Below are 15306 nucleotides of genomic sequence, written 5' to 3' on the forward strand. Positions count from 1 at the left end.
AATTAGATGTATGAATGGATGGGTAGGTGGATGGATGGATGATGACATGGATGGAAGGAAGGATGGATGGATGGATGGATGGAGTAATGGATGATGGATGGATGGACAGATATCTGGATAGATGAAAAGAAATGATAGAAATACGAGTGGGTGAATAGGTGGTTGAGGAGTGGTCATAATTTCCTAAAAATTAGACTATGTTGTAGTGGTGTCAGTTGCTGTCCAGTCAACCATGACTCACAGCAACCCTCTGAATAACAGATATGCACTCTGCCCTACCCCACACTACACTCTGGTCTCAACCTGCTCAAGCTCATTGCTGCAGTCACTGCGTCGTCTTCTCTTCTGCTGACCCTCTATATTTCTGATGTTCTTTTCCAAAGATTGGTGCCTGCTGAAAGCATGCCCAGAGTATATGAGAGGCAGTCTCTCCAACCTTGCCTCTAAGGAGCGCCCTGGTTGCACCTTCTCCAGTGCAGATTTGTTTGTTCTTTTGGCTGTCCCTGGGATAGTCAATATTCTTCACCAACACCACAGTTCAAAGCCAACAATTCTTTTGGCTTTCTCATTTATTGCTCAACTTTCAGATGCATAGCAAACAGTTGAAAATGCCGTGGCTTCCGCCAGGTGTGCACTTTAGTCTTTAAATTGCCATGCTTGTCCTTTCACACTCTGGAGACATCCTTCCCCGACAGCAGATTTTTTCCAATGTAACATGTCTTTTGATTTCTTGAGTGCCATCACCACGGGTACTGAATGTGGATCAAAGTAAAAGGAATTTGTTGACAATTTTAATCTTTTCTCTATCTATCATGATGACCACTGGACCAATTGGCAGCATCAGTATGGATGGTGAAGAGATTGAGATAGTTAACAGTTTTAGTTTTCTTGGCTCCACAGCCAACACTCTTGGTAACAGTAGCCAGGAAATCAAGAGACGAATTGCATTGGGAAAGTCAGCTGTCAGGGGCCTCTCAAGAGTACTGAAGAGCAACGATGTCAGGCTGGAGACTAAGGTATGCCTGATCCAGTCTTTGTAATTACACGCTATGTGTTAGAGAGTTGAACAGTGACTGGTGATGATAGAAAGAGAATTGATGCCTTTGAGCTGTGGTGCTGGAGAAGAGTGTTGGATATACCATGGACTGCTAGGAGAACAAACAGGTTTGTCCTGGAGAGAGTGAAACCAGAATGCTCCTTGGAGTCAAGGATTCTGAAGCTTCATCTGACACACTTTGGGCATGTTGTAAGGAGGGACTAGTCCTTGGAGAGGGACATTATGTTTGGGAGAGTGGAGGGATGGCGCAGGAGAGGAAGACCCTCAATGAGATGGATTGATTCTGTGAGTGGAGTGGTGGGCGTCAGTGTGTCGGAGACAGTGATGTTGGCACAGGATAGAATGGCGTTTAGGGCTCTCATACATAGGGTTGCTTTGAGTCAAGAGACTCAATGGCACATAACAACAACAACAATCATGATGCTGTCTACTGGTCTAGCGGTAAGGAATTGTGTTTTCTTGATGTTGAGGTGCAACCCATCTTCTTCAAGTCGTCTTCATTTTCTGCCAGCGAGGTTGTATCACCTTCGTAACCTAGGTTATTGATGAGACTTACTCCAACCCTGATGCCACATTCATCTTCACAGGGCCCAGATTCTTGAATGATTTGCTTGGCAAACACTGAATAGGCATGGAGAAAAGAAACTACCCTGATTGACCCTTTTCCTGATTTTAATCCATGCAGTGTCCTCAGCATAAAAAGAGACCCCTGTGCATAGAGAATACCACAAGGTTCATATTTCCTTTGTTCTTTGCTTGTTTCTCCTGCTACGTCATCTCCTGAGTGCACGGGCTTTATCTGTGTCATTCGCTGCTGAGAGCACAGTGCCTGGAACCACATCTACCAGTTCCTAAAGGACTGGAAATATGCACCTATAAATGAAGCCTGCTCAGTCATTTCCTCCTCCTAAAGACGCCAGAATCCTGGAAGTTCAGCTGTCTCTAAGTCACGGCCTTCGGAGGTTGAAGAGAGAACCCTGGGGTGGTATCTGCAAATGGCTTAAGTCAGCCTGAGATCTCAGAAAGTACAGGACATGTGTTCAGTGAGGACACAGATGCCCTCGCCTCACCTCACCTCAGTCCAGGGAAGTGTCCCTCCTCAATGAGTGTTATCATGATGGTTAAGGGAACGTGTAACTGTGGTTGCCTAGGACTCTCCAGTTTGCAGTTATGATGGGATCTTTCCCTTAACAAAATCTAAGGGAATGTAACCACTCTCATGGTAAGATATTATGAGCTCAAAGAGTTTCACTGGAGCTGTGGCCTGCAGAAGGATGGGTAATCTCCTCCTATGCGCTTCACTGTCTCTGAAAACCTGCTGGAGGGTCAGCTATGGGTTGGTTCCAACTCGACAGAACACCACCACCACCACGTACATACATAGATCGCTGTTGTTAGTGCCGTTGAATCGAGTTATGACTCATAGTGACCCCATGAAAAGAACCCTGTACCATCTTCACACCTCCTGACACGAAAGAGCCCACGGCAGCAGTCACTGCATCGATCCACCGGGTTCAGGGTCTTCCTCTCCTTCACCGACCCTCCACCCTTCCCAGCATCATGTCCCTCTCCAAGGAATGGCCCCTTCTAGCAATACGTCCAAAGTATGTGAGGTGAAGCCTCATCATTCTTGCCTCAAATGGGCAGTCCAGATGCACCCTCTCCAAAACATATCTGTTTGTTCTTTTGGCCATTCATAGCATGGCTGTTAAGTGTGTTTCTCTCTTTGTGTATGTGTGTGTGTGTGTGTATACACACACACCCCACTCCTGCTTCCAAATATATACACTATAATGTTGTTGTATTATACATGTATATAATGCAATATATATGTAATGTATATGTATATATACTGTATGTCTATGATATGTTGTTGTTGTTGTTGTTGTTGTTTGCTGCCGTCGAGTCATAGACGACTCATAGCGACCCTATGAACGAACAGCCTGAGCACTGTTCGTACATAGAGTTTCCAGAGGCAAGCCATTTCAGAAGTGGATGCCGCTCCTGCTTCCAGGCTTGTTTTAGTCAGGAAGCTCCAGCCAACACTGTCCACCATGGGTACCCATTACCACGATTGAAAAATCACTGTCACAGTGTTCAGCATCACAGCAACCACGAGTTACCTCTGTACAGCAATGCACAGACCAGTGCTATACCACCTAGAAGAATGTTTGACAGGAGAACAATTTGAACCTTTGGATTTAAGGCCGCCTCCTGGCTCAAACAGTAGGCCAGGCCTGGCATGCCTCGCTTCCGGGGACAGAGCAAACCTGCGTGTCAAACACATGGCCGGAAAAGCACTCGACTCCAAAAGCTTGCCACGATTCCTGCGCTCACACCACCATGCTCCTTCTGGCAAGGAGAACTTCCTGAAATCCTGGGAGGAGCCAACCAGGAAGAACACGGCCCCTCCTCTCCCAACTGCTTTTGGGCTTACGGCCACCTCCTGGCTCAAACCATAGGCCAGGCCTGGCTTGCCATGTATTATATACGTGTAATATATATTACATATATATTGTGTGTTTATATATATTTGTTGTTGTTTTTGTGTACTGTAGAGTCAGACCCATAGCTGACCTTTTGGTGGGTTTTCAAGGGCAGTTAATTGCATGGGAGGAGACTGCCCATCCTTCACCCAAGAAACATCTGGTGGCCTCGAACCACGTGCCTCCAGGATTGCAATCTAGGCCATCTATTTAAATAAAATTTATTCTACACATTCTCCACTGGTTTTGCTTCTTGTAGAAGTGCACGGGCTAACACAGCTTACGAATTAGCTGTGCCCCCCAAAATTGTACCATAAATCCTAGCCCATACCAGGTGTATCCTGGGAGGTGGCTCAGGGGACAGGTGAGGGGTGCTTTTACCTGGCCATACAGGGTCATGAAGGTATCATTCTCCATAGTTTCCAGCAAATCCTCGAGCAGGACGCTGTTCTTTCGCTCTTCTCTCAGCCTAGAGTAGAATTGAAATCTGCGTGAGTCCGCTTTGCTCTAACAGGATTCCATGAGGAGAATCATAGAGTCACACGCTGATGATGAACACCGATCTGATCAGAATGGGCTTCTCTCTGATGTTCAGAGAGGAGCTTCATTCTTCTTCCAAGAGCCAGAGGCCATTGAGGTAACCCCAGCTCCTGACTACCCCACGTGTCGGAGCACAGAGGGGCGTCACCCATGTCTTAACGGCTGGTGTGCTGGACAGAGGTCGCCCGGCAACTGATGTAGTATTATTATTACTGCTATTATTTTACAGTTTCCTCTGGGGAGAAATACATGAAGGGTACAAGAATCCTCAGTTTTATTTTAGCACCTTCTTGTAACTCTATAAACAATTCAAAAGAAAAAGTTGAAGACACATCATGCTTACTCAATCTCAAAGATTTTACAATGAAAACAGTAAAGCACATGAAACGGCAGGAAGCAGCAGCATGGGCCAAATCAGTGGGTCCAGCCTGCAGGGAACAGGGGGTCCCTCCCCAGCCGGGCATGTGAGAGCCCAGGCAGGGGACAGGGGGTCCTCCCCAGCCGGGCGTGTGAGAGCAAGGGTTCACCCTAGCCGGGCGTGTGAGAGCCCAGGCAGGGGACAGGGGGTCCACCCCAGCTGGGTGTGTTGAGAGCCCAGGCAGAGGGCGGGGTCCACCCCAGCTGGGCGTGTGGGAGCCCAGGCAGGGGGCGGGGGTCCACCCCAGCTGGGCGTGTGAGAGCAAGGGTTCACCCTAGCCGGGCGTGTGAGAGCCCAGGCAGGGGACAGGGGGTCCACCCCAGCTGGGCGTGTGAGAGCCCAGGTGGGGGACAGCTCCCTGGTCCTGCCATGACCCAACACGGATCCACAGGGGCCCAGGTTTACCTCTGTTGGTGCTGCTCCAGGATCCTCGGGCCCTTGCCCAGAGCGTTCCTCAGGACAGTGGACACTTGCCCCTCAGAAGCCACCTCCACAGGCTCAGTCAGGGGTCCGGGTCCCTCAGCTGCCCACTGCTGCCGGCTTGCCAGGGCCTGCTGCTGCCCGGCTGCCTCCTGAAGGCCCATGTGCTCCTCCAGCTTCCTCTCCAACTCCTGAAGCTCCTGTGGACAGAGAGAGAGAGGTGGTTAGTCACCCGCAAAAGGTGTGGGAGCCAGGACAAAAGCCATCTCCTGAGCATGGCTGGAGCCTCAGCGCACTGGTCATCTCCACCGCGCTGTGCCGCATCACGGGAGGGGCCTGCAGAACCTTGGGCCTCCTGCCTTCTCATCCGGCCGAATCAGTCCTCCTGTCTTCCCATCACGGGAGGGGCTGGTCTCCTGTCTTCCCATCACGGGAGGGGCCTGCAGCATCCCGGGCCTCCAGACTTCGCATAGGTGATTTCCTTGACCCCATATAATCCTTTTCTTCAAATTTTGCACAATTTAATACAGCAAAAAAACCATCCCCACGTTTATTCAAGAAGAATGGGGAGTTGACCCTTAACAATGTGAGAGTTGGTGCATCAACCTTCTAGCACGTTGAAAATTGGAGTGTAACTTTCAACAAAATTGGAATAGAATTTCCTCAACATATTGTTGTTGTTATGTGTTGTCAAGTCACCTGAGACCCATAGCTCTGAAGCCTGTCCTGTCTTGAGCCAGTCTCACTGACTCTCTTTTGCTGACTTTCTTCCTTTCCCAGCATGATACCTCTTTTCAAAGATTGTTTCCTCCTGAAAATGTGCCCAAAGCAAGCGACACAAAGTTTCACCATCCGGCATCTGAGGAGCACACTGACGCCTCTTCCATCATGACAGATCTGCTTGTTCTCCTGACAGTACCCTTCACCCGCACCACCACTCAAAGGCATCATCTCTGTGGTCATCCCGTCTCACTGTTCACCTCTCAGATGCATAACAAGTGACTGAAAAAACTATGGCTTGCATTAAGTGCACCTTAGTCTTTAAATGGACATCCTTGCTCTTTAGCACTTTGAAGACAATCTTGACAGCAGATTTTCTCAAGACAGCACATATGGTCTGCCTCTCACACCTTAGAAAACACAGCCTGTAGGGATAATGGCAGGCTACTTGCATGGGGAAAATGATTAAGTGCCAGGCTGAAAGGTTGATGGTTCAAACCCACTCAGAGGTGCCTTGGAAGGTGATCAGCTTCTGAAAGGTCGCAGCCTTGACAGCCCCTCTACTCTGTACACATGAGGCTCATGTGAGAACCCATGTCAGAACCAACATGAGAGTACATGGAAAAACAAAGCCAGAGGAAACTGAGCTTTAAAAAACCAACCTTGTTATTCAAAATGGGCCACTCTGGAGGACATTATGCTGAGTGAAATATCTCAGTCACAAAAGGACAAATACTGCATAGTGCCACTGTTGTAGAACAGGACTGACATCAGGGTTGGGGGGAGACAGAAATATTGGATAAATTATGTATACTGCATTGAAACAGATGAGGGAGAGAACAGTTTAAAAGTGATAGACGTTTGGGTATTATGGTCATGACAGGAGTCCAGAATGAAGGCTGCATAGTGGAGTGTACTTGGGGAGAGGGCATTGTATATCAATGAAGGTATTTTTTTGTTACTTTTCAAAGGGAAGAGCGAACTGGGGGGGAGGGGAGAGAAGGGAGAAAAATGCAACAATGAATGAATGGAAATCCAAAATCTCTGTAAATGTTCATGAAAATGAATAAAATAAAATTTTTTTTAAAACCAAAAACAAAAAAACCCTCCCACCTTGTAACAGTTTGAAACTAACCCTTTAAAAGACCTAAAGCCAAAGGACTCTCTTTTATAAGAAACAGAACAGTAGAAGACTAACTTCTTAAATAATGGGAGCTAACTTTTTACAGCATCCTGGGGCTTAGTGGTAAGGACTGGTGCTGCAATCCCACAAGTACACTGTTCTAATCCACCAGAGGCTCCGTGGGAGAAAGATGGGCAGTACCTGCCATGTCATTTACAGCCTCTGAAAAACTGCAGGAGGGTCAGCGATGTGACTCAATGGTACCCAACAACAACAAACAGTGGCAAGAAGCTGTGCTGAAATCCCAAAGGCACGTAGTTTACATCCACGGGAGAATGTAGAACAATCTCCTCCCACATGACTTACTGCCTCTGAAGACCCGCTGGAGGACCAGCTACGACACACAACAAAACACCAGCAATGTAAAACAAACCTTCTTTCTATAACATTTTTAAAAGACAAGGGGTTTTTTCTTCATCTACCAGTGTCAGCAGGGCGCTCTGGTGGCCTAGGGGGTAAGGAATTGTGATGCCAATCCACAGGCTGGCGGTTCAAATCCATCAGCTGCTCCTCAGGAGAGAGACGGGCACTCTCCTCCTGTGTGACTGACAGCAGCTGAAAACCCGCTGACGGGTCAGACAAAGGTCGGTTCCGACCCTACAACAATGAGCTGTTTGTGGTTGAGCGGTCTAACCAAGCGAGGCTTCCTTATCACAGAGAAGCCCTTGCCGATGTCTGTCCATGCTGTGGCCTCAGGCTGTGGTTTTACTCCCCCTGATGTTGTTGTTGTCGTTGAGTACCAAAGAGTAAGAACTGATCTGCAAGAGAAGAGACTGCCCATCCTTCCCCCTCGGAGCAGCTGGTGGCCTCGAACCACGTGGCTATGGGATTGCAGTGCAGCTTCTTGCCCTAGGCCACCAGTTGTTGTTGCTGTTGTTCTGTGCCATCAAGTCCTTTGTGACTCACAATGACCCTCTGTACAACAGCTCTGAGCTCTGCTCTATCTTGAGCCAACATTATTATCTCTAAACACCTACCTCCGTTACCCCACTCACTGAGTCAATCCATCTCATCAAGTGTCCTCCTCTCTTCTGATGTCCTCCCACCCTCCCACCCATGATGTCCATCTCCAAGGGCTCATCTCTCCTTGCAAAGGCCACCAAAGCTCCCTGAAATATGTTATCAAGAATTGCTCCCTTTTGGAAATTGTCAAATTTATATGGAGAGGCAAGAGACTTCAAATAAGCAAAACACTTCTGAGAAACAAAAATGAAGTGGGAGGCATAGCACTCCCTGACCTCAAAACCTACTACACAGCAGTAGTAACCAAAGCAGCATGGTACCGGTACAATGACAGGCACATAGACCAACGGAAGAGAATTGAGAACCCAGAAATAGACCCAGCTCTCTCTAGTCAACTGATATTTGACAAGGAAATCAAAGCTATCAAATGGAGAAATGATAGTCTCTTCAACAAATGGTGCTGGCAAAACTGGACTTCCAACTTCAGAAGGCTGAAACAGGATCCACATCTCACACCATACAAGAAAATCAACTCAAGGTGGATCAGAGACCTGGGAGTAAAGCCCCAAACCATAACATTCATAAGAAACAAACTGGGACCAAGCTTAGATGGCTTAGTTTCCAGTATAAAGAGACTGTCCCATACAGACGAAAAAGCACACTCTGAAGGGGGGGGAGGGGGGAGGAGGATGAATAGGACCTTCTAAAGATTAAATCCCTGTGTACATCAAAAACTTTTTCCAACAAGGTGACTGACTGGGAACAAACATTTGGTAATACCATCTCAGACAAAAGTTTACAGAATACTCCTGGGCCTTCACAAGAAAAAGACTGATAACCCAACTAAAAAATGGGCAAAAGACATAGAATGAATTTTCACAGAGGAAGATATTCAGATGGCCAACAGACACATGAAGAAATGCTCAAAATCATTGGCAATAAGAGAGATGCAAATCAAAATGACAATGAGATTTCATCATTGTAACAGCAACAATGTCAAAGTTTAACATGACAGCAAGTAATAATGTTGGAGAGGATGTGGTAAGATAGGAACTCTTATACATTGTTGGTGAGATTCCATTCTGGAAGTCAGTTTGGCACATTCTCAAACAGTTGAACACAGAAATTCCTTATTGCCCAGCTAATCCACTACTTGGAATACACCCTGAGAATATGAGAACTGAGGCTCAAACAGAAACTTTTACACCAATGTTCATAGCAGCATTATTCACCATCGCAAGAACATGGAAACAGCCTGATGTCTAATCATGATCAAATGCATTGAGAAATTATGGTTCATTCACACAATGGAATACTATGCAGCACGCAGGAGCAATAACTTTGTAAATTATTACCTAACTTGGGAAGAACTGGAGAGCATTATGTTGAGTGAACTAACTCAGTCCCACAAGGATAAATATTGTGTAAAACCATTATTGTAGAATGAGTATAAGGATCCAAGAGGGTGAGGGATGAGGATTGAGGGGTTGGGGATTAATCATGGGGTTGCACAATTTGATGGGTGGAGGGGTGAAGGAAATTGGAAGAATCTGTTCTGGAAAACAATGTACTCAAATTTTATAAATAAATTAGTATAAATAAAAAAAATGGAAAAAAGAAAAATGATGAAAACTTAGAAATTTAAAAAAAGAAACTGCTCCCTTTTGGATGGTCCCAGGCTATGGCTGGAATCTGGACAAGGGCCGGCCTCTTAGCCTGGGACACAATCGCCAGGACTGAACGCTTGGACAAGACAAGATTCAATGGGCGTTCTCACGCTCCACCAACCTGCATAAGCCCTAGAGTCCACCAGGCAGAGGGACAGATCTGGGGCCCTCACAGCCCTCGTCTCCTGTATGTCTGTATACAGTAAAACCTCTGCTTGTCCACTCCAGCCACTGCCTCCAAGATGGGTTATTCTAGCAGCAAAATGGTGGTCGTGAGGTAACCAGTTGACCCCAGCTCCTGGCCACCCGTGGGAGTCAGGGTACAACCATCCTCCACAGAGGCTCCCAGGGCTTATTTTTGGGAAGTGGATTGCCAGGTATTTCTTCTCAGGCACCTCTGGGTGAACCTGAACCTCTGACCTTTCCATCTCCATCCCAGTATGGTAATAATCTGTATCCCTCAGGGGTTCTGTGTGCTTCCCAGACAAGAGTGGAGAAGCATCAGGGTGCTTGGTGGGACCTCACTAACCCGCAGCCTTGCAGTACAGCAGATGGGGTGACCAGCAGGTCCACATGACAGGTCACGCAGCCAGGAGGGTCCTGGTGCCCGGGCCTCGGGCTCTCCCTCCTCCTCCCCTCCTCCCACGCTCACCGGGGTGTGGGAGCCCAGGATCTGGGCACAGGCCACCGCAGTCAATGTCTCGGTCTCACTCAGCTCCTCCAGCAGCAGGTCCTGGATGCTGAGAAGGGCAGTGTAGGCAGACAGCGTCCTCGCCCTCCTGACCACCTTCTGGAACTGCAGGGATGCGAGAGACTCAGCGAAGCTCTGCTCCAGGGCCTCCAGTTGCTGGACTCTCTCCTGGAGCAGCTCCTCCCGGACCTGCCGGGTCAGAACAGAGGTGGGGGGGTCAAGGTGGAGGGTGGAGAAAAGAGCAAGTGCCCTTTGGCCAGTATCCCTGCAGGCGCTCAGAGAAGAGCCAGCCCGATCTGGCCACTGAGGAACCCACTCCGCTCAGGGCGGCACCACGTGCGGCAGAGTTGGCCAGTGTCCACGGGGTTTTCAAGGTTGTGGCTTGTCAGAAAAAGGTCACCATAGCTTTCTTCCAAGGAACCGCTTTTGGGGCAAGTGTGAATTAACACCCTTTCAGTAGGCGGTGAAACACCCAACCAGAGTCACCCGGGTCTCCCTCCCACAGCTCTTGTGGTCACATGCCATCGAGTGTGCAACAACTCACAGTGACCCTATGAATCACAGATCCAACCTCGCCCTGGGAAAGCAGAGTTTAGTGGATGGATGGGGTAGTGGGGAAGGAATGGGAAAGATTCCACTGGGACTTGAAAAGACAGGGTGATAACAAGCATAGATCAATAGTAAGGATATAAAATACAATGTATATAAATCATCGCACTAAGCACAATGCAAAGGAAAGATTATATATACAAGATGGGTGAGAGTGGATATAAATCAATGGTGATTGGCTTTATAAAAGACAATGTATCAGAATGATCTTACAACAACCACATGCTGTGAATGAAGCAATGTATGAAACACAATGTATATGAATGAAACACATTGTATACAAATGATGCACAATATATGTCATTGTTGTTATGTGCCGTCGAGTCGCCTGCGACTCATAGCGACCCTATGTACAACAGCCCTAAACTCCGCTCTGTCCTGTGCCAATCGCACTGTCTCTGACACTCCCATCCCAATTATCCCAATCACTAAATCAATCCACCTCATAGAGGGCCTTCCTCTCCTGTGCTGTCCCTCCACCCCCCTCCCAAGCATGATGTCCCTCTCTAAGGACCGGTCTCTCCTCACAACATGTCCAAAGTAAGTTAGACGGAGCCTCAGAATCCTTGCCTCCAAGGAGCCACCCGGTTTAACCCTCTCCAGGACAAATCTGTTTGTTTTCCTAGCAGTCCATGATATTCTCAATACTCTTCTCCAGCACCACAGCTCAAAGGCATCAATTCTCCTTCTATCCTCCTTGGTCATTGTCCAACTCTCTGATGCATAACAAGTGATTGCAAAAACCATGGCCTGTATCAGACGCACCTTAGTCTTCAGAGAGACACCATTGCTCTTCAGCACTTTGGAGAGGTCCCTAACAGCAGACTTTCCCATGGCAATGCGCCTTTTAATTTCCTGGCTACTGGTGCCAAGACTGTTGACTATGGAGCCAAGCAAACTAAAGCTGTGTACAATCTATACGAATGAAAAAATGCATATAAGTTTTGTATTCAGACAAATATAAAATTAAAAATATATGTAAGAAATTCTTTTAAAACCCACAATATACATAAATGAGAAACAATGTATAGAAATTATTACATGCAAAACCCCCACCCTGTCCTGAGCCATGCTCACCATCCGTGTCCTGTTCAAACCTATTACTGTACTTAGTCAGGGTGTCAGTCCTTCTCGCCGAGGGTCTTCCTCTCTCTTACCAACCTCCCACCTTCCCCACCATGATGTCTTTCTCCAAGGATGGTGAAACTTCATCTCACATACTCTGAGCATGTTGTCAGGAAGGGACAGTCCTTTAAAAAAGACATCATGCTGAGGGGGAAACTGAGGGTCAGTGAAAGAGAGGAGACCCCTGGAGACAGAGTGACATGGGGACTGTAACAAGGGGCCCGCGTGTGGTGGAGACTGTGAAGATGGCACAGGAGAGGGCAAAGATTCATGCTGCTGTTCAGAGGGTCACTGTGAGGTGTAGTCAGTTCAACAACATGGAATAGCAACGGCACGTGCCTTCAAGGACGAAGGCATCCCGGCCCCAAGCCACAGTGCATTCAATCACTTCACGCGCCTGAGAAAGTTAGACAATGAACAGAGAGGAGCCAAGAAGAAGTGATGCCTCCGAATTGGGCTGCTGGTAAACCACTCTAAATATACCATGGGTGGCCCAGAAAAATGATCAAATATATCTTTGAAGAAGTGCCGCCAATGTGATCCCCATCTATCTGGAGTACCTTTCAATCTGAGGGTCTCACCTCCTGGAACCACACTGGACAATGCCCACTGTGGTCCCCAGGGTTTCCAATGACTGGTCATTTCATATGTGGACTGCCCAATCTGCTTCCTAGTCTCCTCTGAAACCTGTCCCCCATGGGTGACCCTGCTGGGGTTTAAAATACCAATGGCATGGTTTCCAACATCACAGCAATTTGCAATCCTGCACAGCACAAAGGAAGACAAGCAGTGGTTGTTATTGTTGTTGTTTGCCAGCAAGTCAGAATCGACCCGTAGCTGACCTTCCTGTGGGTTCTCAGAGGCTGTACATCACACAGGAGGGCACTGCCTATCTTTCTACTGTGGAGCAGAGGGTGGAATTGAACTGCCAGCCTTTGGGTTGGCAGTGCAGCTCTTTACCACTAGGCCAACAGAGCTCCATAAATAAATAAGGGAACGTTTTCTCTGCAATCAAGCCAGGATGTGGAAGGAACGCACTCCCAGGAAGAGTGTTGGGCTGGCCTCTCTGGAGAAATCGAGTCTCAATAGGAAACCTGACCTGTGTTTCTTGAGTTGTGCAGCCAGGTCATCATCTAAGTTCCAAGGAAACTAACAAGGTTTCACTTAAGCAAGATGTTTCCACGCTCTTGGCACCAGCAGTCAGGAAATCAAAAGAAAAATGCACTGGAGAAGTCTGCTGCCAGGGACCTCTCTAAAGTGCTAATGGATAATTACAGCAGTCTAGAGACTAAGGTGCACCTGATCTAGGTCATGGTCCTTGCAATTACTTGCTATGCATCATAGAGCTGGACAATGACTGAGGATGACAGAAGAAGAATCGATGTCTTTGAATTGTGGTGATCGAGAAGAGTCTTGAACATATCATGCATGGATCACCAGAAGAACAAATAGGTCTGTCTTGGAGAGGTTGAAACTTAGTTTCTCTTTGGAGGTTAGAATTTTTAAGCTGTCTCACATATTTTGGGCATGTGGCCAGGAGGGCCCAGTCCTTAGAAGACAGCATACCTGGAAGGGTGGAGGGACAGAAGAGAAAAACCCTAAATGAGATGGACTGACACAGTAACTGGGACAATGGGAGTAGGGGTGTGTCAGAGTCAATGAGACTGGCTCAGGACAGGGCAGGGTTCAGAGCTACTGTATATAGTGTCACTATGAGTCACAGGCAACTCAATGGCACAGAACAACATGTTTCTAAAGAAAATTACTTGGCGTTAACTCTTACTACCAGCTCCTGGCTCAAGAATGTTGTACGCCAACCCACACATTGTATAACTTATCCTGAAAAGTCTACATTGTATCATCCAGTGACTACGGCTGTAAATCTTTTGGAATCTGAGATAGTCTACCTAATTTTTGAAGCCTTTCCCTGTTTTTTTTTTAACCTCCCTTCTGTGACCTCAGTGGCAAACTAACCAAACAATGATTGTACTGTAATCTCTCTGTTTCTTAATTGATTCTGCCCCACTTTGGGTCAATTCTCTGAAATGGTCATGTTTTACTCTGGCAAATGGGTATTTTCCCATCCCAATGCCTTTTTAATGTGGAGTAAATCCTCTGAATCTTCATTTATGATGTGGGTGGTTTCCCCCCTGCAATGGTGTGTGTGTGTGTACTAGCTGAAAGGTTGGCAGTTCAAATCCACCCAGACATGCTTCAGAAAAAAAGGCCAGGTAGACTATTCCCCAAAGCTGTCACTGTCAGAGCAATACCAGTCAAAATCAATGCTGGGGCACCAGGTTCATTAGGCCTCGTTTACATCTCTAAAGCTCAAAAAGCAACAATGAATGAATGGAAATCCAAAATCTCTGTAAATGTTCATTGAAATTAATACTACTAAAAAAACCTTTTTAAATTTTAAAAACAAAAACAAAAACAAATGTGAAGCTGTCAGTGTGAGTGCTAAGGCATCCCTGGCTCATGCCTTCCGTCATCTCCTCTTCATGCACAAGCCGGTCGGTGAAACGGGGAGACAGAAGACTGGATGCAGGTCAGGTTGGTGCTGAAAACCAAACTGAATACACTGAGGGCTGAGCATCGGCATTAGAGTTAAATTCTAGGGTACTTGGTTTGTGGAAGGCTGCAGTCTACAGTGGGAGCCTCAATCTCATTCTGAGTCTTGAGTCCAGACTCTGAGTTTTTCATATTGTGTTGCTGTTGTTGTTATGTACCAGTGAGTTGGAACCGACCCATAGCTGACCCTCCAGCACGTTTTCGGAGGCACTTAATGCCACAGGAGCTGACTGCCCAACTTTTCCCTGCAGTGCAGCTGGTGGATTTGAACTGTGTCACTAGGTCAACGGAGCTCCGTAGGTTTGCTGGTCAATAAGACAGCCACCTTAGACTGTCTTTATTAAATGCCATGGAATGAGAACTGACTCAGAGCTGACCCTGCAGTGGCATGTAGAGGCTGTAAATGGCACAGGAGGAGACTGCCCATCTTTCTCCCTCAGAGCAGATAGTGGATTTGAACGTCCAGCCTTTGAGTTGGCAGCACAGATCCTTACCCACCAGAGCTCCCTGCTCTTATTGGCCTAGGAGGGTACAGCGAGCAGCAGTTGGGTGTCTGAATGTGGATTCCAACTCAAGAAAGAAATGGAATATACCCCAAAGAAACCATAACCACCACCCAAGCAGATATATGCACACCCATGTTTATCACGGCTTTGTTCGCAATAGCAAAGAGTAAGAAACAACCTAAATGCCCATCAACAAAAGAATGGGTAGGGAAGCTGTGGTATATTTACACAATGGAATACTACACTGCATTGAAAAACAAGGAACTCGTGCAATATTATTCAAAATGGGTGACCCTGGAGGACATTATTGTGAGTGAAGTATCTCAGTCACAAAAGGACAAATACTGCAT

At 47.1% G+C, this 15306-nt stretch overlaps 1 protein-coding gene across 1 annotated transcript in view; it reads right to left on the minus strand.

Moving 5' to 3' along the window:
- EVC2 (Ellis van Creveld syndrome 2) overlaps nucleotides 1-15306 on the minus strand; it is a 140938-nt gene that overhangs the window by 2600 nt on the left and 123032 nt on the right. Inside the window, exons 16-18 of the mRNA XM_006893641.1 lie at nucleotides 10107-10334; nucleotides 4907-5121; nucleotides 3925-4012 (exon numbers count right to left, since the gene is read on the minus strand). Coding sequence (XP_006893703.1) covers nucleotides 3925-4012; nucleotides 4907-5121; nucleotides 10107-10334 — 531 coding nt within the window. The remainder of the gene's footprint in view (nucleotides 1-3924; nucleotides 4013-4906; nucleotides 5122-10106; nucleotides 10335-15306) is intronic.

The sequence above is a fragment of the Elephantulus edwardii genome, unplaced genomic scaffold, assembly GCF_000299155.1.
Source record: "Elephantulus edwardii isolate Elephantulus edwardi_28Jun2011 unplaced genomic scaffold, EleEdw1.0 scaffold00129, whole genome shotgun sequence".
In the NCBI taxonomy this organism is placed as follows: Eukaryota; Metazoa; Chordata; class Mammalia; order Macroscelidea; family Macroscelididae; genus Elephantulus; species Elephantulus edwardii.